The sequence below is a fragment of the Chiloscyllium plagiosum genome, chromosome 18 (assembly GCF_004010195.1).
Source record: "Chiloscyllium plagiosum isolate BGI_BamShark_2017 chromosome 18, ASM401019v2, whole genome shotgun sequence".
NCBI classification, from domain to species: domain Eukaryota; kingdom Metazoa; phylum Chordata; class Chondrichthyes; order Orectolobiformes; family Hemiscylliidae; genus Chiloscyllium; species Chiloscyllium plagiosum.
In genome coordinates, this window is record NC_057727.1 from 31,949,828 (window position 1) to 31,972,993 (window position 23,166).

General features: G+C 39.8%; 1 protein-coding gene across 6 annotated transcripts in view; it reads right to left on the bottom strand.

Annotated features, from left to right (window-relative positions):
- The window catches only part of arhgef3 (Rho guanine nucleotide exchange factor (GEF) 3), a 328,180-nt gene that overhangs the window by 27,640 nt on the left and 277,374 nt on the right, over positions 1–23,166 (bottom strand). For 5 of the 6 annotated variants that reach the window (XM_043708105.1, XM_043708110.1, XM_043708109.1 and 2 more), the window contains one exon: positions 3,773–3,880. In XM_043708105.1, the coding sequence (XP_043564040.1) occupies positions 3,773–3,880 (108 nt within the window). Of the gene's footprint in view, positions 1–3,772; positions 3,881–4,334; positions 4,698–23,166 lie in introns of those variants that run through there. The other variant, XM_043708111.1, reaches the window with a different exon arrangement.

Genomic DNA, 23,166 nt, shown 5'->3' on the forward strand with positions numbered 1-23,166 from the left:
TTCATTTTAGAAAGAGTTGGATAGAGCTCTCAAGGATTGTGGAATCAAGGGTTATGGAGATAAGGCAGGAACAGGATACTGATTAAGGATGATCAGCCATGATCATATTGAATGGTGGTGCAGGCTCGAAGGGCAGAATGGCCTACTCCTGCACCTATTGTCTATTGACAAGCCAGGCAACTATAGACCGATGAGCCTACGTCGATGGTGAGCAAGTTGTTGGAGGGAATTCTGAGGGACAGGATGTACATGTATTTGGACCTATTGCATTTCCAACACCCCTCCCCCAAGTCCCTCCTCCCTAACTTTTATCTTAGCCTGCTGGACACACTTTCCTCATTCCTGAAGAAGGGCTTATGCCCGAAACGTCGATTCTCCTGTTCCTTGGATGCTGCCTGACCTGCTGCACTTTTCCAGCAACACATTTTCAGCTCTGATCTCCAGCATCTGCAGACCTCAATTTCTCCTCATGTATTTGGAAAGGTACGGACTGATTAGAGATAGTCAACATGGCTTTGTGCGTAGGAAATCATGTCTCATAAACTTGATTGATGAGGGCAGAGCGGTAGAAATTATCTTCAGTGCACAAGGTTCCCCATGGGAGGCTAATTAGCCAGGTTAGACCTCATGGAATACAGGGAGAACTAGCCATTTGGATACAGAACTGGCTCAAAGGTAGAAGACAGAGGTGGTGGTGGAGGGTTGCTTTTCAGACTGAGGGCCTGTGACCAGTGGAGTGTCAAGGATCGGTGCTGGATCCTCTACTTTTTGTCATTTATATAAATGATTTGGATGCGAACATAAGAAGTACAGTTAGTAAGTTTGCAGATGACACCAAAATTGGAGGTGTAGTGGACAGCGAAGAAGATTACCTCAGATTACAAGGGATCGAGATCAGATAGGCCAATGGGCTGAGAAGTGGCAGATGGAGTTTAATTTAGATAAATGCAAGGTGCTGCATTTTGGGAGCTATACTTAGCAGGACTTATAGACTTAATGGTAAGGTCCTTGGGAGTATTGCTGAACAAAGAGACCTTGGAGTGCAGGTTCATAGCTCCTTGAAAGTGGACTCGCAGGTAGATAGGATAGTGATGAAGGTGTTTGGTATACTTTCCTTTATTGGTCAGGAGTTGAGAGGTCATGTTGCAGCTGTACAGGACATTGGTTAGGCCACTGTTGGAATATTGTGTGCAATTCTGGTCTCCTTCCTATTGGAAAGTTGTTGTGAAACTTGAAAGGGTTCAGAAAAGATTTACAAGGTTGTTGCCAGGGTTGGAGGATTTGAGCTATAGGAAGAGGTTGAACAGGCTGGGGCTGTTTTCCCTGGAGCGTCGGAGGCTGAGGGGTGACCTTGTAGAGGTTTATAAAATCATGAGGGGCATGGATAGGATAAATAGACAAAGTCTTTTCCCTGAGGTGTGGGGGTCCAGAACTAGAGGGCATAGTTTTAGAGTGAGAGGGAAAAGATATAAAAGAGACCCAGGGGCAATGTTTTGATGCAGAGGGTGGTACGTGTTTGGAATGAGCTGCCAGAGGAAGTGGTGGAAGCTAGTATGATTGCAACATTTAAAAGGCATCTGGATGGGTATATGAATAGGAAGTGTTTGGAGGGATATGGGTCGGGTGCTGACAGGCGGGACTAGATTGGGTTGGGATATCTGGTGGCATGGACGAGTTGGACCGAAGGGTCTGTTTCCGTGATGTACATCTCTATGACACTATGACTTGTGTATGTTTAGCAGGGCAGGAGTCACTGAAGGTAACCCTGGACATTTTGTCCCCTTCCTCAGGGTGAAGCCAATTTTACTGATCCCATCAATGTACCACAAAGCTCAGCGAGCATCTTGGCTCTTTCCTTTGTCTGTTCTATTGTTATTCTCTCTCTTTGCGCTCTATCTCCACTTATCTTTTACTTTCCACAGATCCCCACCCCCACTCCACCTTCTATATAAAAAAAATCCTTTTTCTTGCTACTATCAATTCTGAAGAAGGGTCACTGGACGTAAAACATTAACTCTGATTTCTTTCCACAGATATTGTTGGAAAATATCAGCAGGTCTGGCACTTTGTTTTTCAGAACCTCAATTCCAGCATTGCAGTTCTTTCGATTTATTGCCTTAAATAACTTCAGATACTGATTTATGAAGAGAGCACCCAAAATAAATACTTTTTATATACTCACATTAAAACATTCATAAGAATGACACTGGAATTTGCTCTTTCGATATGTTCAGTGTCAACTCAAAATTTGTAATTTTACCTAAAGAGCTGGGTTATGGGATATTTTCCAAAAAAGGTACAGAGTCATCGGGTCATACAGCATGGAAGCAGATCCTTTGGTCCAACTCACCCGCATTGACCAGATATCCCAATCTGACCTAGTCCCAGTTGCCAGCATTTGGCCCATTTACCATATCACACTAACCCCTTCCTATTCGTATACCTATCCAAATGCTTTTTAAATGTTGTAATTGTACCTGCCTTCACCACTTCCTCTGGTATTCCATACACCATCCTCTGAAAAAGCTAGCCCTCAGGTCCTTCTTTTAAATCTTTCCTCTTTCACTGTGAACCTTCATCTCTAGTTTTGGACGCCCTCAAAAGACCTTGGCTATTCACTCTTTCCATGCCCTTTATGATTTTATAAATCTCTATAGGTTCTGATGCTCTAGTGAAAAAAACCCTGTCTGTTTAACCCCTCCCTACATCCTCTTGCAACATCCTTCTTTTCTGCAGTCTCTCGAGTTTAACAACATCCTTCCTGTTGAAGAACGAGCAGAATTTTTTGCAGTATTCCAAAAGTAGTCTCACCAATAATCTGATTGACATCTCAACTCCTATATTCAATGCACTGACCAATAAAGACAAGCTTGCCAAACACCTTCTTCACCACCCTGTTTACTTGCAACTCCACTTTCAAGGAACTATGTGCCCCTAGGTCTCTTCATTCAGCAACATTCCCCAGGCCCTACCATTAATTGTATAAGTCCTGCCCTGATCTTTCTTACCAAAATGCAACACCTCACATTTATCTAAATTTAAGTCCATCTGCCATTCCTTAGCCCATAGGCTCATTAATCAAGGTCCCAATGCACTCTAAAATAATCTTCTTCACTGTCTACTACACCACCTATTTTGGTGTCATCTGCAAACTTACTAACCATATCTCCTTTATTCACTCCAAATCATTGATATAAATGATGAAAAGCAGTGGGCCCAGTACAGATCCTCGTGGTACACTGTGTTCATAGGCCTCCACACTGAAAAGCAAACCTCTACCCCAATCCTGTCTCTTACCTTCAAGCTAATTCTGTACCCAATTGGCTCATTCCCCCAGGATCTTATGTGATCTAACCTTACTAACCAGTCTATCATGCACAACCTTCTCAAGCATTTTGCTGAAGACTATGCAGACATTTCCTGCTCTGTGTTCAACAATCTTCTTTGTCACCTCTTCAAAAAAACTCAATCAAATTAGTGAGACACCATTTCCAATGCACAAAGCCTTGCTGACTATCCCCAATCAGTCCTTGTCTTTCCAAATGCATGTGAATCCCGTCCCATATATACTGATAGATGAAAGATTGGATAAATATTCTAAATCAGATCCAAAAACAGTTGGTTTGAAATAAACATATGAAAGTCAGTGTCATTCTTTGCTTGATTGGTGCATTCAGATGTGATAAGTGCAAAACAACTGAACTTTGTGTGCAGCTTTATAATATTCACTCACCACTCTGCATAGATTAAAAATCTGATCAGGGCATCTTACCTGTAACGTCTGGCTGAATCGTTTCAGAGGTGTGGCTTTCACAGGTGGAATGAGATTTGCTAAAGATGTGACTCGGGAAAGTGGTTTTACCCGTTTGTTACTGGGCTCCTAAAATCAAAACAAAAAGGTGGTGACGATATGCTAAAGGAAATCTGCAATTGTTCCAGATTATGAATTGTTGCGCGAAACCAAGCACAATGTTACCTGTGACGGTGAGGTTGAACAGACCTCAGTGACATGGTATTCATCATTTCACATGACTAGTCACAGACTGCATCTTTTATCCTTGTACGTGATAATTTTACATTGGAAAATTCATGTTCACATAATTATGTGCCACGTCCCTAAAGTACATTTACACTAATCAATAACTAACAATCGAGATGACAAACACGTCTGCTGTGCATTAGGAATTTTAATTGGGCAAAGGTGGCATACTTTCAGAAATATGCATAAATATGCTAATTTAACAAACATTATTTAAAAATGCACCAAGCTGCAAATGGAGGAAAGCTGCATGTGAAGCAAGGAGTTAATTTCTCGCAAGTGAATGGACATGTACCTTGTATTTTTTAATCTCCATTCCCTAAGCTGTAGATGACACGGGTCCAGTCGACAAATTCCCTGGAAATTACTTGCAAAAACCTCCATAAAGTACCCCAGAATGAACATTTCCGTATCTGAATCAAATCCCACAGAAAATTCCTGTTTGTGCTCCTCAGACCCGTGAAGCAAATTTCTGCAGATGCTCTGGAGTTTCAGTGCATGCAAGCAATCCTTCTAGATGAATTTTTCTCTGATTGCAGTCCCATATTTGTCAGCGTGCTGTAGCATCCTCAACTAGGTAGAGATCAACACAGCAGAATGCAACTGCTTTCATAAAATTCCAACAACGTGCATCTTTTCTGTCATGCCTCTCAGGACCATCTGTATCAGTATTATAATGTCTGCAGAATCAGGAAACACTTCTCTTTCCATCTTAGTGGAGATATTGGTGAAAAGCTGCTTACATTTTTAAGCATTATAAGTTTCATCTTTGAACTTCAAAAAGGCACAATAGCCTTACTAACAAATGTTCATCAACCTAGACATGTTTTTTAACAAAGGAGCCGGAAAATCTTGCAATATATCCTTTTTCACAGCAGTTACCTTACGCAATGTACCAGCGTTTACTAGCTCTCAGTTGCTTCAGCGTCTCTCAAAGCCTCGTCCTCAATTACCTTCTCCTTGATATCAGCACTCTGAGGCCTTCTGACGTCAATGCAGTTGCATTCATATTCTGATCAAACCTCCTATTCAAGCCCCTGAATAATCCGCCTATGGAGAAACACCTTGCTTACCAACCTGCACTCTTAACTGACTGAACAGCAGCTAACAGTCAGGGCTTTTAGAATTCTGTGCATAAGCAATGGAGGGGTTTTAATGCTCAAGACTGACAGGCTTGGTTATCATCACTAAATTATATTGATGTTAACTTCAGTCAGTTTCAAAGATTACTTAGCTGCAATGCCTTATAGATTTCCCATAATGTTATTCTTTGTCCAGGATCCAATGCTGCTAATATTTTTATAAACCATCTTTGCATGTCAATGATCCAAAACAAAGTCAAACCTGGTCAAAGCAAACAGATCAGATTGGTTTCTCAGAAAGTCAAAGAACACTTATTTAGAAACCTACATTGAAAGGGGGTGTGAGTTGGTCAGTTTAAGTATAATTTGACCGTGTCTGAGTAAGAGATGCACATCACTTACATAGTATTTGAAACTCAAGAAGAGATGATTAACTTTTCAAAGCATATGCATCATTTCTGTGTCTTTATTCATATGATACATATAAGCAATTCTACTAAGATTCATAGGCAGATGATTCAGTCTGAATTTATGGGCTGAATGTTTTCACCCCCTATGTGACCTGGACAATGGCAAGTCAGTTGGGAAAACCTGGGAGTTTGGAAAAATGTGATTCTCTACATTAAGAGAGAAATAAAAGTCTGATTCTGTGACTAAGTTTTGAATGGGGTCATGAACAAATGTGCCAGCAGGCCCAGAACTAGCAGCAAGATCAAGAGGCTGCCCAACAGCCTCCACATTGCAAAGTTGCAGCTGAAGGATGTAGGGGTGGTGGTACAGGGGGCCCAGAGTTAATCAATCTCAGTGCCATTTCCTCCAATCAGTATTTCACAGCAGTCACTGCAGACTGGGATGTCCAGGGACACGGTCCAAAAACTGCGTCATCTGCCGGAGCTACGGGAGACCTGGGTGCAATCTCGCAATCCTCAATCCACATATGTATAAAGGCTGTTTCTGATGCAATTTGTGACAGATCACATTGTTTCATCTTGTTTCTCCATGATGGAGTCAGTGCTACAGCCCGGGCAGTAGGCATTGCTGGCTGCAGAGAAAAGCTTCCACGAAATTCCCAAATTTGACACTAGTGAGTTATTGATAAAATTCAGCTCTAGTTTTGTTTTAGTTTGCATTTTGTTTGGAGATCTTGATTGGTTCACTGTGCTGTGCATCTGCAATTTGCTTAAAAAAACTGAAGAAAACTACATGCAGAGATTATTAAATATGTAACTTTCTCAATAAACCCACATTGAAATATGGTTCCTTTAAAGTGACATAACCAGGTTTAAAACCTCATACGGCACTGATTTGAGGGATGTAATGTAATCAGAAGGCTGCAGTAACAATTGTAAAATAATTGAGCCTACTGTTGAGTCATGACATCACTTAAGATTTTTTGTTTGATTACAAACTTAGAACAGTTCTAGTTACCCTCCATTGACAATGTGTACTGTATTCTGAAATGGGAAATTTAAAAAGTATATATTTTCTCAGTCAATGTTCATCTCCTGTAGAGTAATTTCACTTTTTACTCCTTGTCATTCTGCCTTGCAATCTATGATAGCACTTGATTACACGGCATTCCTTTCAATTCAATGGTGTTAACTATTCATTGGTTTTGATTAAGGGAGTACTTTTTCACCATTAGGTATTGTCAGCTGACAGGACACATGTCATGATGCACTGCATCATTTTCCATCCCAAGGGAATGGAATGTTCCAAAACTATAAGGGTAAAATCTGGTAATATGCAATGCAATTCTGGAAGGCTATATTTGAGTGACATGCAGGGAAATTGGTGACTCTTTTCATTGTCTCACATTCAAATGTGTAAGCAAACCAAGAGCTTAAACCAAGAGCCTTCTCTACCAGTCAACAGGGTCATGCCTGACCTTTAGCCTGGTCTCCACCTTTCTGCACTCCACTATATTGGTTAATTCTCTTAATATTCAAAAGTCTAATGTTTCCTCTTCCTTGAATATAGTTAATTCTCTAGGGCAGAGAATTTCAAAGGTGCCAAACACCATAAGAGAAAATTTTCTTAATTCTAAATTGATAACCCTTAGCTCTAGGCTCCTGATTGAGGAGAAGCAGCCTTGCACCATCTCTCCTGTCAGTCTTTTTATGTTCTAATGAAATCATAAACACAAATGGAAGGTATGTACTGAGGAACAGTGAAACCAACAGTTGGTTCTCAGGGCCCACATAAGTAAACGGAATGTCCTGAGCAGCTTATTATTCTTACCTACATTATTATTTACAACAGTGAAATTGGTTTTAAGTTACAGATAACATTAATTTCCAATTCAAATTACTTTAGAATATTTACAAACCTTTTGTTTAAAACAAAATTTATTTTTAATTAACACTTTTTAACTTGAACTCATCATGATAATTTGCAAGAAATGCCTAGGGAAAATGGCATTTATACTATAAGAGAACACGGATCAGTTTCAAATTGACTCTGGTAGAGGCATCACTGTGGTGAATGCACCAGTTCATATGAATGACAGTTAACTTATTATTTCTTCATGGGATGTGGGCATCGCTGGCTAGGTCAGTATTATTAGCCATGCCTAATTACCTAGAGGGCATCAACCACGTTACTGTGGGTCTGAAGTCACATGTACACCAAACCAGGTAAGGATGGCAGTTTCCTTCCCTAAAGGATGTTAGTGAACCAGATAGGTTTTTTTCTTCAATCAACAATGGATGTGTGGTCATCATTAGATCCTTAATTCCAGATCTTTTAAATTGAATTCAAGTTCTTGCATGTGGTGGGATTTGAAACCAGGTCCCCAGAACATTACCTGGATCTCTGGATTAACAGTCCAATAATAATATCACTATATCATTGCCTCCTGCCAAGCTTAAAACAGTGACAGGAGTTACTTCAAATTCAAGTGTAAAACTATGAATTCCTTCGAGTTGAGAAGATTTAGGAGATCTAATCATAATGATTAATTTAATTTCACAGGTAGATAGAAGGCAAGGACAGCATAAAAAGAAGCAACACTTGGCCATCCATTTTGAAGTACGCAAGGCAAGTCAAACAGGTATGTGTCATTCACATGTTTTATTTCCCTTCTGGGAACCTACTTTGGTGATCAGAAATCCAGAACAAGAAACCATAATTTTAAAATTGAGCTAGTACTATTTAGGAATGAAATCAGATGGAGTTTATGACTCAAAATATAATGGAAACCTCAATATTGTGGAAACCTCAAATCCAGAAATGTGGTGTCTGGGTCAACTGAAAATTTCAAACAGATTTTTGTTTGGCAAGTGTATCAAGGAATATTTAACAAAGACAGTAAATTAATATCTAATACAGATCAGCCATAATCTAATTCAATAGCGAACCACCATGCTGTGTAGAATGCGTGACTCTTGTTCAAAGATGATCTAATTAATAAGGTCTCAACATCAATGCTATTCAAGGAGTTACCTATGACATCAACAGGAAAGGATCCTTAAGAAACCTGTCAGCGATTCCCTCCAACACTTTTAAAGAGATTTCATTTAATAAAATATTTACTATAAAACTCCAAAATGTACTCCTATAACTTGGAAAAATGCAGTCAATTGAATACTCAGCCATACAGATCAGATGTTCTTCGGCTAATTGATCTCAGTCAAAGCTGCAGTTAAGATACCACAAATAACTTGAGCACACTAGGAGTGGGGGAGGTTAAGATTTCAATAAAAAACCAGTGTGGCCATTTCTAATTGTTATCCAATGACTCATTGCAAGGGGTCATGTGCAAATGTCAGCTGTGGATTCTCTCACAGGCCCTGTACCACTGAGTGGTCAACTGAGCTTCACTATTCAGGTTCATGCCCAACATTGTGACCAACTGGGCCAGACTGCAGGTGATGCACAATTTCTTGGAATCTTGCTTTAACAACATGCATTTAAAACTCTGTCAGGTAGAAAATGTTCCAAGATATTTTACAGAAGTATACCTCTGTAAATATGGATAAATTTTGAAAGGAGGGCTTACTGGTAAGAAAGGGAGGTTTCAAGACAACGAGAACCTTACAAAAAAAGGAGTGAGTTGGATTAGTGAACAAATTATAGTGAATATAAACACAGAATTTTCAATTGGAAATGTTGAGCACCTGGGACCTGACTTAGACTAACAAGAAGACTAGTGATAGTTGAACATAACTCATGAAGTTATTTTGAATTAATTTTTTTTTAAATGATGGGAGGCTGTCTAGTTGTTAAGTCTAGAGGTAACAAAGCCAAGGATGGAGGCTTTAGTAGATGGACAGAGGATGAATATATTTCTTACTTCACTAGCTATAGGCAAAGTGCCAGATGACTGGAGGACAGCTAGTGTGGTTCCTTTGTTTAAGAAGGGCAGCAGGGATAGGCCAGGCAATTATAGACCAGTTAGTCTGACATTAGTGGGAGGAAAATTATTGGAAAAAAATTGTGAAGGACAGGATTAATCAATACTTTGAAAGGCATAGATCGACCAGGGATCGTCAGCATGGATTTGTTGGAGGGAGATCCTGTCCGTTTGAGTTTGATTTATTATTATCACATATACCAAGGTACAATGAAAAATGTTGTTGTGTGCGCTACACAGGCAGATGCTATCATACAAAGAGCATCAGGGTAGCACAACAGAATGCATAATACTGTGTTACAGCCGCAGAGAAGGTGAGAGAGAGAGAGAGAGAGAGAGAGAGAGAGAGAGAGATCAACATTAACATTTGAGAGGTTCATTCAATAGTCTGAGAACGGTGCGACAAAGCTGTTCTTGAATCTGTTCATGTTTATGAAAAGATGACTAAACATACTGGTGAAGGGACTGCAGTTGATGCGGTTTACATGAACCTGGAAGGGTGGTCCAAAAGCCCATGGCGCCCGAGGCAAAATGCCAAACTGGATCCAATATCCGCTTACAAATAGGAGGCAAAGGATAATGGTGGAGGACTGTTTTTATAATTGGAAGCCTGAGACAAATGGTGTACCACAGGGTTTAGTGCTGGAACACTTTTGGTTTTTATGTGTATTACTGATTTGAATGTAGACGGTATAATTCATAAGTTTGCAGATGCCAGGAGAAGTCGTGGTATTGTTGATAGTGAGGCAGATGATCAGGCTATGGTCTGATACTGATCAGGTTGTAAATTGGGCACAGCAATGGTACATGAAATTTTAATCCTGGTAAGCGCAAGGTGATACATTTTGGGAGGCTGTTAAAGGAAGTATTCACAATGAATGATAGGTCCTTAGGGATTACTGAGGATCAAAAAGAACTTGGTATACAAGTACACAGAGTCCTGAAGGTGTCAGCACAAGCAGACAGCATGATGAAGAAGCCACATGGGAAGCTTGTCTTCATTAGACGGAATACAGGAGCAAGGAAGTCTTATTACAAATTTATAAAACATTAGTTAGCCACAGATGGAATACTGTGTGCAGTTCTGGTCACCACATTATCAGAAGGATGTGATTGCACTGGAAAGAGTGCAGAGGAGATTTGCTTGGAAACTGCCTGGGATGGAAAGTCTCAATTATGAGGAGAGGGTAGATAGAATGGGTTTGTTTATGGAATGTGCTGCCTGAGAGGTTGGTGGAGCTGGTAATCTTAAAAAGCATCTGGATTAGTACTTAAAATGCCTGGGCATATTAGACTATGGACTAAGTGCAGGAAAGTAGGATTAGTGTAGTTTGGCATTTGTTAGTCAACATAGACACAGTGGGCCGAAGGGCCTGTTTCTGTGCTGTGTGACTATGAAATGGAGGAGGTGGAAATAAATAGGCATTGTAATGGAGAACACCTGGGATGACTATCTCTGCTTGGGGTATGAATAGGATGCTAAAATGACAAACAGCTTTGTTCAGCCTGTGGAAATCAGTAGCAAAGTACAGGATTTTTGTTTGCAGTTGGATGGGGGAAGAGGGAGGGGAATCACAATGCATATCATTAAGACTGGTTCATTGCTGGCGCAAGGAGTGAAACCTGTGTAGAGAGATTCAAATGCAGACTTGCAGTAAAAATAATTTGAAAGGCAACAACTAATTCAAAACTTTGGAGAGGAAAGGGAAGCTAGAGATTTTAGGTAGTTTCTAAGGGGTAAAAAAAGTGAATTTCTTTTGAGGAGGGGGATACAATTTGAAAGCATGGTGCTGAAGAAAGAATAGTAATTACAATTTTATGATACGGAGATGTTGGTGTTGGACTGGGGTGTACAAAGTTAAAAATCACACAACACCAGGTTATAGTCCAACAGGTTTAATTGGAAGCACTAGCTTTCAGAGCAACACTCCTTCATCTGGTGGTTGTCATGAAGGAGCAGCGCTCTGAAGCTAGTGCTTCCAATTAAACCTGCGGGACTATAACCTGGTGTTGCGTGATTTTTAACTTATTACAATTTTAGTTAGCAAGGGAGTGTATGTGGGAGTGGGTAGTCAGCATTTAATTGGAATGGAGTTTAGTGAGCAGGAAACAAGCCTTATAGACAAGTATTTAGGAAGTCAAAGTGGAGAGATAGAAAAACTAGAGCAAGACACAAGGTGTAAGATTGCAAAAATGGAAAGACACAGCCAAGTCAGCTGAGTGTATAGTCTCAATTTTTGTTAATGTTCATGAATTCTTTGTACTTCTTGGGAAAAAAATGTTGAGATGTTGGGAGAGGCTTTTAAAATGCCAATTGAATATGAAAGAAAGAAGCTGGGAGTTCAAAATTCCTTTTTAGGGAAGGAATGGGAAATTTTCACGGGGAGGTAAAAGAAACTATACAGATGTAGCTTAGGATAAACCAGAATAATTACCCATGCAGATGATTAAACTTTCCTTTATTCATTCTCAGGATATAGGTGTCACTGACAAGACTAATGTTTATCATCCATCCTTGATTACCCTAATGAAGTTGACAATGAGCTGCCTTCTTGAACTTGTTGTTTATCCGGTGTATGTGCAACCAGAATGGTGGCTTGGAAGTGACCTCCAGGATTTTTGATCCAGTGATCAAAGGAATGTCAATTCTGTTTCAAGCCAGGGGAGGAACTTGCAGATAGTGGTGTTTTCCATGTATCTGCTACTCATATTCTTCTATGACTTGGAGGTGCTGGTGGTGGATTGGGGTGGACAAAGTTAAAAATCACAACACCAGGTTATAGTCCAACAGGTTTATTCGGAAGCACTAGCTTTCGTAGTACTGCTTCTTTATCAGGGGTTGTTCTAGGTAGAACAGTTTGTAGGTATTAAAAGGTGCTGTCAAAGGAGCTTTGACTGTAATGCGATTTCTGGATTATACACATTTGTATTCACTGTGTGCCAGTGATGGAGGGAATTGATGTATGACAAGGTGGATGAGTGCGCCAATCAAGTGAGCGGCTTTGTCCTGATGGTGTCAAGGTTCCTGAGTGTTTAGATTACTTACAGTGTGGAAACAGGCCCTTTGGCCCAACAAGTCCACACCGACCCGCCGAAGCGTAACCCACCCATACCCCTACATTTACCCCTTTACCTAACACTACGGGCAATTTAGCATGGCCAATTCACCTGACTTGCACATCTTTGGACTGTGGGAGGAAACCGGAGCCCCCGGAGGAAACCCACGCAAACTCCACACAGTCAGTCGCCTGAGTCGGGAAATGAACCCGGGTCTCTGGCGCTGCGAGGCAGCAGTGCTAACCACTGTGCCACCGTGCCGCCCACGAGTGTTGTTGGAGCTGCACTCATCCAGGCGATTGGCAAACATGCTATTACAGGCCTTGAAAATCATGGAGAGGCTTCAAGAATTAGAAGGTGAATCTCTCATTACAGAATATCCAGTCCCTGGTCTACTCTTACAGTCATAAACTTTATGTAGCTGAGCCAGGTAAGTTTTAGTTAACTCCAAATATTCACAGTCTAACACCATTGTCACACCACTGAATGTCAAAGGAGAAGGTTATACATTCTTTCAGCACTGGTTCCTGCATAGATCATGTGACATGGTTTACTTACTGTTTACCAGATCTGAAAGTTATATAATCCTTGCTGCATTTGTCCCCATGATGAAGGAAAGAATAATAAGGAAGCAGCTGAAGATAGTTGGGTTTAAAAAACTGCTCCAAAGTTCCCTTGAAGCAGTGAGGCCACATAGCCATGCAGACGGTCTGTTCATGCCCAATGGCGTGCCAATGTGGTGCCCAGCATTGACTTTCAGGTTTGAAAGTTGCTGCTGTGCAGATACCTCAGATTGATGAATTGTGGATGTTGTTTGGATGATGCAAGCTTTCTACTGAACAGGTATAATGATTTTCTATTAGTGATTTTCGATAACAGATTTCCATAGAGTGATTTTCTATAGCGTGAGGTTGCAGAGGAACACAACTGTTGCAGTATGACAAAACGACTGCACAGGGAACATATCACTGCCCTGAGGAACTCATACAGCAATCTCCTGGACCTGGGGGAAGGTTGATATCCAATAATTATATTGTGTGTGTTAGGAAGGAACAATGGGAAGATATCCTCTGCATTCCCATTTACTTAAATGTTATTGGTTTTCCTTAATGCGATATTCCATCAAATGCTGCCTTAATGTCAAAGGTTGTTATCAAATCACTCTATAATTTTCTTCGACCATGTTGCTAATTTGTTTAACTGCATGACCACTTAAAGGATCTGATTTTTATGTAGTCTTTTATGCACTGGAACATTGTAGAATGGAACACTGGAAGTCACTTTCACCTTGTTTCTGAAGTTCAGCTTATGTCCACATTTAGGATGAAACTGTAATGAGATCTGGAGTTAAGTGGTCCTGTGCATCAACAAGCAGCTTGTGGTCCAAAATGAATTAGTTCCAAGTTTTTTTTTAAAAACATGACATACCTGGGTATCTTTCCACTTTGTTGGTTAGATATGAGTATGGGGTCTTGCATTGCAGTAGTAGTGTTCCTATCTCTGGTTAAAGTCCCACCTTCTCCAGAGGTTTGTAATAACATCTCTGAGAAGATTGATCAGATGTCAGTGTTGTAGCTGCATTAAAAGAGCTTGGCTGGTGACGTGGCTAACTCTGATAACACCAGGGGATGTCATCAGACTGCACATATTACAATATTACATGAAATGAAATGAATTAGCTAAAGACAGGTTTCTATGATGGTAGGGAGCCTCAGAGGCAAAAATATGTGGTCTACTCAGCATTTCTGGCTCAAGGTGGCTGCCATAATTTCAACCTAGTATTTTGCGCTAATGCTGAGCCCTGCCATTACTGAGGATAATGGAGCTTCCTCCTCTCATTAGTTACTTAATTGTCTATCCCCATTCACAAATGGAAAGCTTGATATGGCTCCTGTAAATCATGAACCTGGTATACAAGCAACCGACAAAATTATATTCTAAACTTATTTCATATTTAAAAATCAGATATAATTAATGTTCACTGAGTAAATATGGTTCTTTAAAATTTGCTATTTATGTTACATCTAGAAAACAAATCAAATTGGCATGACACTAAAGCTTACATGCAGAGACCACATCATGGCTTAAGATTTAGAGACTTCATGACTGTGGGTTAGCAAACTTCTCATTCTTTGAGACCTGACTTCAATTTTGTTCAAAGGAGATGATAAGACTAAAGTCTTCCCTGCACTCCTCTCAGTTTCAGCTGAAACAACCACATGTAAAGCGAATTCAGCAAATATCAACGTATTCCCTGCTGGACATGAATCCACAGCAGAAAGCTGCATCTAACACAAAACACATGAGTATTTGACAGGCAATTCACTCAAGTTGTTGAGAGTTTGAAATGGAAATGTCACACCGGTGTAGTACAAAGTATTCCTTTGAGGTCAGGGTTAATGATATTGTTGAGGAAAGTGTACAGGAGATCTTATTTTGTATTTAGCAGATCTATATAGGCTGCTGGCAATAGTTGGTTTCCTCCCCAGTACAGTCATGTCCCACCTCAAATGACAAAAATTTTTAAAAACTTTCAAAACTATATACATATTTACCAATGACAAGAATCATTGTTTTTCTTAATTTCAGGCATTTATTTTAGAATTCATTAAATTTAAATTATTTTGAATCAATTTGAGGTACAGTGGTATTTCTAGCCAATAATCAGTATATTCTTTAAAATGGCCCAAGGTGCAGACAGAGGGAAGTGGGTCTGGGTGGGTTACTGTTTGGAGGGTGTGTGTGGACTGGTTGGGCCAAAGGGCCTGTTTCCACACTGTAGGGAATCTAATCTAATCTAGCCACTGCGCCCTACACCAAAAACCCATCGCTCATTTATGACTCCAAGAACTGTCGACTTGGGAATGACAACATCTAAGGACAAAACTAAGTGATAACATGATCTACAATGAACAGCTCTTGTCCTATTATTGGTACAAAAAGGTAAATTTGACAGAGAAGGTTTGCTGAGCAAGTACAAACGCAACAATGTCAATGTTATTCAAAGCTGTGATGGCAATCCCCAAACTTCATTAATTATGTAAAATAGATGACTGGGAGGTGCCAGTGTTGGACTGGAATGGACAAAGTTAAAAATCACACAACGCCAGGTTACAGTCCAACAGGTTTATTTGAAAGCACTAGCTTTCGGAACGTCGCTCTTCATCAGGTTGTGGAGGTTAAGATCATGCTCGCAGAATTTATAGCCAAAGGAGTCCAATGTCATGGAGATGTGATACAATAAACAATCTTAGATTAAGACTTTCATATTTTATAATAGGATATTAATAGGATATTCTTTGATATGTAAATCCCAGAATTTCTTTTAAGTTACATTCTCAAGATAGCTCAGCTTTTTAAACAATAGGTATGAAGAATGTCTGTGTCCCAATGCTATGTCAGACTGACAAACCCTCTGTATAGTTTTACAGAGTTTTACATGGATTCATGCAGTTTTTGAGCAAAATAAAATGTAATTGTGCAAAAATAAATTCACACCATAAGCTTATATGTGTGCGCATGTAGGAGTGACAGATTGAGTGCGTGAGTGTGTGTGTGAGAGAGAGTGCGCATATGTTTGTCTGAGTGCGGAGTGTGTGTGTACGCAAATTTGTGTGAGAGATTGTGTTTGGGGCAGGGTCTGTGTGGTAGTGTGAGTGTGTGAATATCATGCAGTGGGGTCACCTGTAGTGTGAGATGAACCCAAGGTCCTAGTTGAGGCCATTCGCATGGGTAATGAACTTTGCTACTAGCTTCTGCTCAGCCACTCTGTGTTGTTGCTTGTCCCAAAGTCCACTTTGGAGGATGGTCACCCAAAGGTCCGAGGCCAAATATCCTGGGCCACTGAAGTATTCCCCAACTGAAAGGAATACTCCTGCTTGGTGATTGTTGTGCAGTGCCCATTTGTCTGACATCATAGCCTTTGCTTGGTCTCGCTAATGTACCTTGACTCAGGGTATCCTTGCATGCAGCTTATGAGATAGACCACAGTGGCAGAGTCACATGAGTACTCATTGTGTAGATGGTGGATGCTGTCCCCACGTGTAATGGTGTTACCCATTTCAATACTCTGACACATCTTGCAACGGCTGCTGTGGCAGGGTTGTATGATGGTGTTGTTCTGAAGGCAGGGCAGTTTGCTATGAATCATGATCTGTTTAAGGTTTGGTGGTTGTTTAAAGGCAAGAAGTGGAGGTGCGGGGTAAGTCTTGGCGAGGTGCTCACCCTCATCGATAATATGCTGCAGGCTGCAAAGACATTGGTTGAGTCATTCGGATCCTGGGAAGTACTGGACAACAAAGGGTACCCTGTCTGTTGCAGCCTGTGTCTGTCTCCTGAGGAGGTCATTACGGTTTCTTGCTGTGGCATGTTGGAACTGGTGATCGATGAGTTGAGCGTCATACCCTGTTCGAATGAGGGCATCCTTGAGCACTTTCAACTGTCTGTCACGTTCCTCCTCGCCTGAACAGATTCGGTGGACGCAGAGGGTTTGTCTGTAGGGGATGGTTGTTTTAATACATACACATAAAAGCTTATGCAGCAAATTTGTTTTTATAGAATTACATTTTATTTTGCTGCATGAATTCATGTAAAACTATAAAGGGTTTGTCAGCCTGACTTAGCATTGGGACACAGACAGACTTCACACCTATTGTTTAAAAAGCTGAGCTATCTTGAGAATGTAATTTAAAAGTAGTTCTGGGATTTACATATCAAGCAATAAAACTAGCATATCCCATTCTAAAAGATGAAAGTTTTTAATCTAAGAGTCATAAAGTCATAGAGATGTACAGCATGGAAACAGACCCGTCGGTCCAATCTGTCCACGCCGACCAGATATCCCAACCCAATCTAGTCCCACCTGCCAGCACCCAGACCATATCCCTCCAAACCCTTCCTATTCATATACCCATCCAAATGCCTCTTAAATGTTGCATTTGTACCAACCTCCACCACTTCCTCTGGCAGCTCATTCCATACACGTACCATGTTCTATGTCAAAAAGTTGCCCCCTAGGTCTCTTTTATATCTTTCCCCTCTCACCCTAATCCTATGCCCTCTAGTTCTGGACTGCCGATCCCAGGGAAAAGATTTTGTCTATTTACCCTATCCATGCCCCTCATGATTTTGTAATCTTCTATAAGGTCACCCCTCAGCCTCCGACGCTCCAGGGAAAAAAGCCCCAGCCTGTTCAGCCTCTCCCTGTAGCTCAAATCCTCCAACCCTGGCAACATCTTTGTAAATCTTTTCTGAACCTTTTCAAGTTTCACAACATCTTTCCAATAGGAAGGAGACCAGAATTGCAATATTCTAACAGTGACCCAGCCAATGTCCTGTACAGCCGCAACATGACCTCCCAACTCCTTTACTCAAACTCTGATGAATAAAAGAAAGTGTACCAAACGGCCTCTTCACTATCCTATCTAGCTGCGACTCCACTTTCAAGGAGCTATGAACTTGCACTCTAAGGTTTCTTTAATCTGCAACACTCCCTAGGACCTTACCATTAAGTGTATAAGTCCTGCTAAGATTTGCTTTCCCAAAATGCAGCACCTCGCATTTATCTGAATTAAACTCCATCTTCCACTTCTCAGCCCATTGGGTCAAGATCCTGTAGTAATCTGAGGTAACCCTCTTCGCTGTCCACTACACCTCCAATTTTGGTGTCAGCTGCAAACTTACTAACTGTACCTCTTATGCTCACATCCAAATCATTTATATAAGTGACAAAAAGTAGAGGACCCAGCACCGATCCTTGTGGCACTCCACTGGTCACAGGCCTCCAGTCTATGAAACAACCCTCCACTACCACTCTCTGTCTTCTACCTTTGAGCCAGTTCTGTACCCAAATGGTGAGTTCTTCCTTTATTCCATGAGATCTAACCTTGCTAACCAGTGTCCCATGGGGACCGTGATGAACACCTTACTGAAGTCTATATAGATCACATCTACCACTCTGCCCTCATCAATCCTCTTTGTTACTTCTTCAAAAACCTCAATCAAGTTTGTGAGATATGATTTCCCACGAACAAAGCCATGTTGACTATCCCTAATCAGTCCTTGCCTTTCCAAATACATGTGCATCCTGTCCCAGGATTCCCTCCAACAATTTGCCCACCATTAACATCAGGCTCACTTGTCTATAGTTCCCTGGTTTGTCCTTACCACTGTTCTTAAACATTGGCACCACATTAGCCAACCTCACCTATGACTATTGATGATACAAATACCTCAGCAAGAGACCCAGTAATCACTTCTCAAGCTTCCCACAGAGTGCTAGGGTACGCCTGATCAGGTCCTGGGAATTTATCCACTTTTATGCGTTTCAAGACATCCAGCACTTCCTCCTCTGTAATATGGACATTATGCAAGGTGTTTACTGTATCACATCTCCATGACACTGGAGTCCTTTGGCTGTAAATTCTGTGAGCATGATCTGAACCTCCACAACCACCTGATGAAGGAGCAGCACTCTGAAAGCTAGTGCTTCCAAATAAATCTGTTGGACGAAAACCAATGAAGAAATAAAACAGAGCAGCTCACCCATGTAAAATTGATGGGTGAGCTGCTCTGTTTTATTTCTTCAATGGTATTTTTGCATTACCTAGATAAATTTACACAAAGTTAATCCTTTTATCATATAGCAAAAACGTAAGACCACTTTTGCATTTTGTAATATTGTGAACCTTTTAACGTGTAAGAAAATGTATTAAAAGTTCATGCAGGTCCCTGAAGAAAATGCATGCAAATATCTGACTACTCAAGAAACAAATCTAATTGTTCGAGGGAAGGGAAGAAAATCGAAACCAAACAGTTAAATAGATTTTTCTTTGGTTAAATAGTCTTTATTAACTTTGAAGATTTTGAATTTTTATTGGGTACTAAGGTAATCATGGGAACAGGAGGGAAATTGGAGTTAAGATAGATCTGCTATGACCTTAGTGAATGCTGGGGCAGACTCAGGATGCTGTATGGTCTACCCAATTTTCTATTTTTTTCATTTACATAAGTGGAGATGAAAGGGTATAAAACACCTCTTCTACTAGCACTATGATATATTTAAAATGGATAGATTCAGTTATCTATATGAACCTACAAAAAAAGAGAATTGTAAAAATCAATCACAATGAATTTCCTTGTATTCCTCTCTCTCGGATTCGATCCCATTAACATGCTCTCCAAAATTGTAATCCTTTGACTGAGGTTACAGAAGAATAAGGAAGATTGGTGGCTGGAACAGTTCACACAATGGTCCTGCAATCAACCAGTCTGGCTCCAGTACTTTCAACAATACAATTAATACTGACAAAGACATAAAATATAGCAACTAATAAAGTATGGAGCACTGCCAAGAAATTAAGCATTATGTATAGCCTTATTATCACCTTCTACCTGACTGTCACCATCACTAGAACCACAAATGATGAATGTCTTTTTTGAAACTGAAAAGTGAAATCAGTTAATTTTACTTTTCGGTGAAACAAAGTTGCATGGATAATTATTTTGAGGTTTTTTTTCCTCCTTTTTTATGCCGATAGTTAATTGTTTTGTTGTAAATAGCTTTATCCAGTGGACAGAAGTAAGGATTGTGTTCTATCCTTTTTATAAGGTAGGCCATAATAAATCTGGGAGGTGATGGCTAATAGCAGGGTGACCCTGTTGGAGATTGTGATGCACAATTAGTACCGGGAGGAACAGAATGATGAGAGATCAACTTGGCACCAATGTGGCTATCAGGGCCAGACTTTTCTTTGTTGAAAAGCAGTAGGGGTTGGAGGTACTGAAGCTTAACAATTGTCCTGTTTATTTTATTCTTCTCCTAAACCATGTATTTTAAAAAGACAATGATAATCTGTTGTATTGGATTTCACAGAAGAGTGGAGGTGGATTAACAAGTCTCACACAGGATGGGAAAAATACTACTGCATCAGATACAACAAAGGCATGCATTGATATATAGGAGGTTTCAGAGCTGTAAGGCATGACAATTAGACACATATCACCCTAATTATCATTTTTATTCTGTGTAATTTACTGAATAGCATCACACAGAATATTATAGTTTTAAAGAATCACGACTTACACATGCAACAACTTGCAAGTATATAACAAACTTAGCATGATAGAAAACATCAAGGAATTTCCCAGAAGTCTAAGAAAAATGAATAATAAGCCAAAGAATGAGACACCAGGAGAGACAGATTTTATGAAGGTGCTTAAGGTATTAAAAGAGGGGAGGTATACATGGGGAGATGTTTATGGAGAGAATACCAGCACACATGGTCTAAGTGGCCAAATGCATGATCTCCAATGGGAGATCAAACAGGATGAGAGGTTGTCAGTGGAAGAGAGTTCAGGGAGTGGGAAAGTTGTGGGGTGAATGATGTGGTAGCTTGGACAGAGATAAAGAGGCATGCGACCATGAGGAATTTCATTATGATGATGAAAACATTGCGATTGGTTTAGATTAATAGCCAATACAGGTCAGCAAGGATAGAAGTAACTGGTGAGTGAGACCAGGTGGGCAAGAGTGATTATCATGACAATTTAAAGATCATCCAACATCTGGAAAAATGATAGAAAACTGATAATGAAATAACAATTATTCAGCAAATTCACCACAATATACAGAATCACTGATCAAATCTTCAGTCACAGCTTTAGAACATAGAACAATGCAGCGCAGAACAGCTCATTTGGCCCTCAATGTTGTGCCAACCTGTGAACTATTCTCAGCCCGTCCCCTACACTATCCCAAAATCATCCATGTGCTTATCTAAGGATTGTTTAAATCTCCCTAATGTGGCTGGGTTGACTACATTATCAGGTAGGACATTCCACGCCCTTACCACTCTGCGGAAAGAACATGCCTCTGACATCTGTCTTAAATCTATCACCCCTCAATTTGTAGTTTTGCCCCTCATACACGCTGACATCATCATCCTAGGAAAAAGACTTTCATTGTCTACTCTATCTAATCCTCTGATCATCTTTCAATGACTTTCATAGATTTTAACTCTTTTATAAAATGTTACACATAATCCTGTAAAAGATGACAGCATTGGAGTTCTACACATTTGTTCAATAATAGAACCTTCTGCAGATGAAAGGCTTTGAATATAGCAGTTGATCATCCAAATGAATCCTCACGACCAGAAACGGATCGTTTTTTTCAAATTATTTCATAGACAACTGAAACTATCCATACTTTGTGTTTAAACTAATTATATAGTATGACAGTGTAGCATACCTGATTTTTTTTTGAAAGAGATACTTTTCACTATCTAGTATGAATCTTCAAGGATTACTTCCTCTTTTTACACTAAATACCATTGAATGTTGAGTGAATCTTAATTTAAAAGACTGAATTCAATTCTATATCTGTAGGGTTCTTTTAATTTTGTTTAGTTCTAACTATCTTCACTTTTTCTACAGAGACACATCTATGAAGACTAAACTATCTCCTAATTTATAACTGTTGTCAAGTCTACCTTTGAATTGGCGATAAAAAAAATCAATAAATTCTACTTAAAAGTAAGTTTGGGTATGGTAACCAGAAAAAGTATTGAAATAATTTAGGCAATTAATGCAATTTTGCATTAACACGGCAACAACATTTGTTGTAATATTTTGGGTAGAACCAGTAACCTTAGCCTGATTGACACAACTATTAAATTGTAGAACAAGAACCGGTAAGAATGTTTCCTGATGTGGATATCAATGATAGGATTTAAATTGCATGCATACATAAACTATAGACTTCCAAAAGATTAACAAGAGGTACATCAAGCTGCTTCTCCAGGGTTACAAACAATATGTAAGGCACACCCACATTAAAATTTTCCTGTTCTGATTACGTGTTAGTCAACCATTTAAGACAATAACATACAAACCTGTTTTATAAAATGAATGCATTTAGTTAAAGGCCATTGTGTATTGTGCATGTCAAATGTTTCCTGCTACAAGTCTAACTGGATTGAGAAGTAGGATTCAATATTCCCAGTGCCTTAAGTCTGGTTAATATTAAATTATCTGAGAGACAGAGGAGTCTTTATGCTGTGCATTTTAGCATTTCTTTTAAGTGATTCATCAGAACCTGAATAATTTTGTTTTCTCACACCCAAGAGAAGGACCACAATGTTAGATCATGCACCTTCCTTAATATGAAATGATAAGTGCTTAATAACTTACTAATCTGTACTGAAGTGCACTAAAAACCCTTGGATAGGTAGAATTGTTCAAAGAGCTTAACAAAATACAAATTTGTTTATTCCATCCAATAGTTATGGGAATGCTGCATAATGAAAGTCAAAATATTGTTGTTCTAAATGTAGACAAGATAGGTTATTATCTGAACTCAAACTTTATGTCTAATTTTTAAACTCCTCTGGATTCTTTAGTGTCAGTTAATACTTAATGTAGTACAACGCCACAGAAACCAGAAGACCCCTGCACAAAATGCCAACTTGATAAACTCTCAAAAATCTAACTAACAGCTTTAGAAATGCTAATATCGTCCCAGAAAAAAATCAACTCAACAACAGCCCTGAATAGAAGCTGATGGCATTTAACAAAGATCACACTATAAATACATTTGGGACACTGGAGGCCATACTTAAGGCAAAGGTACAGCT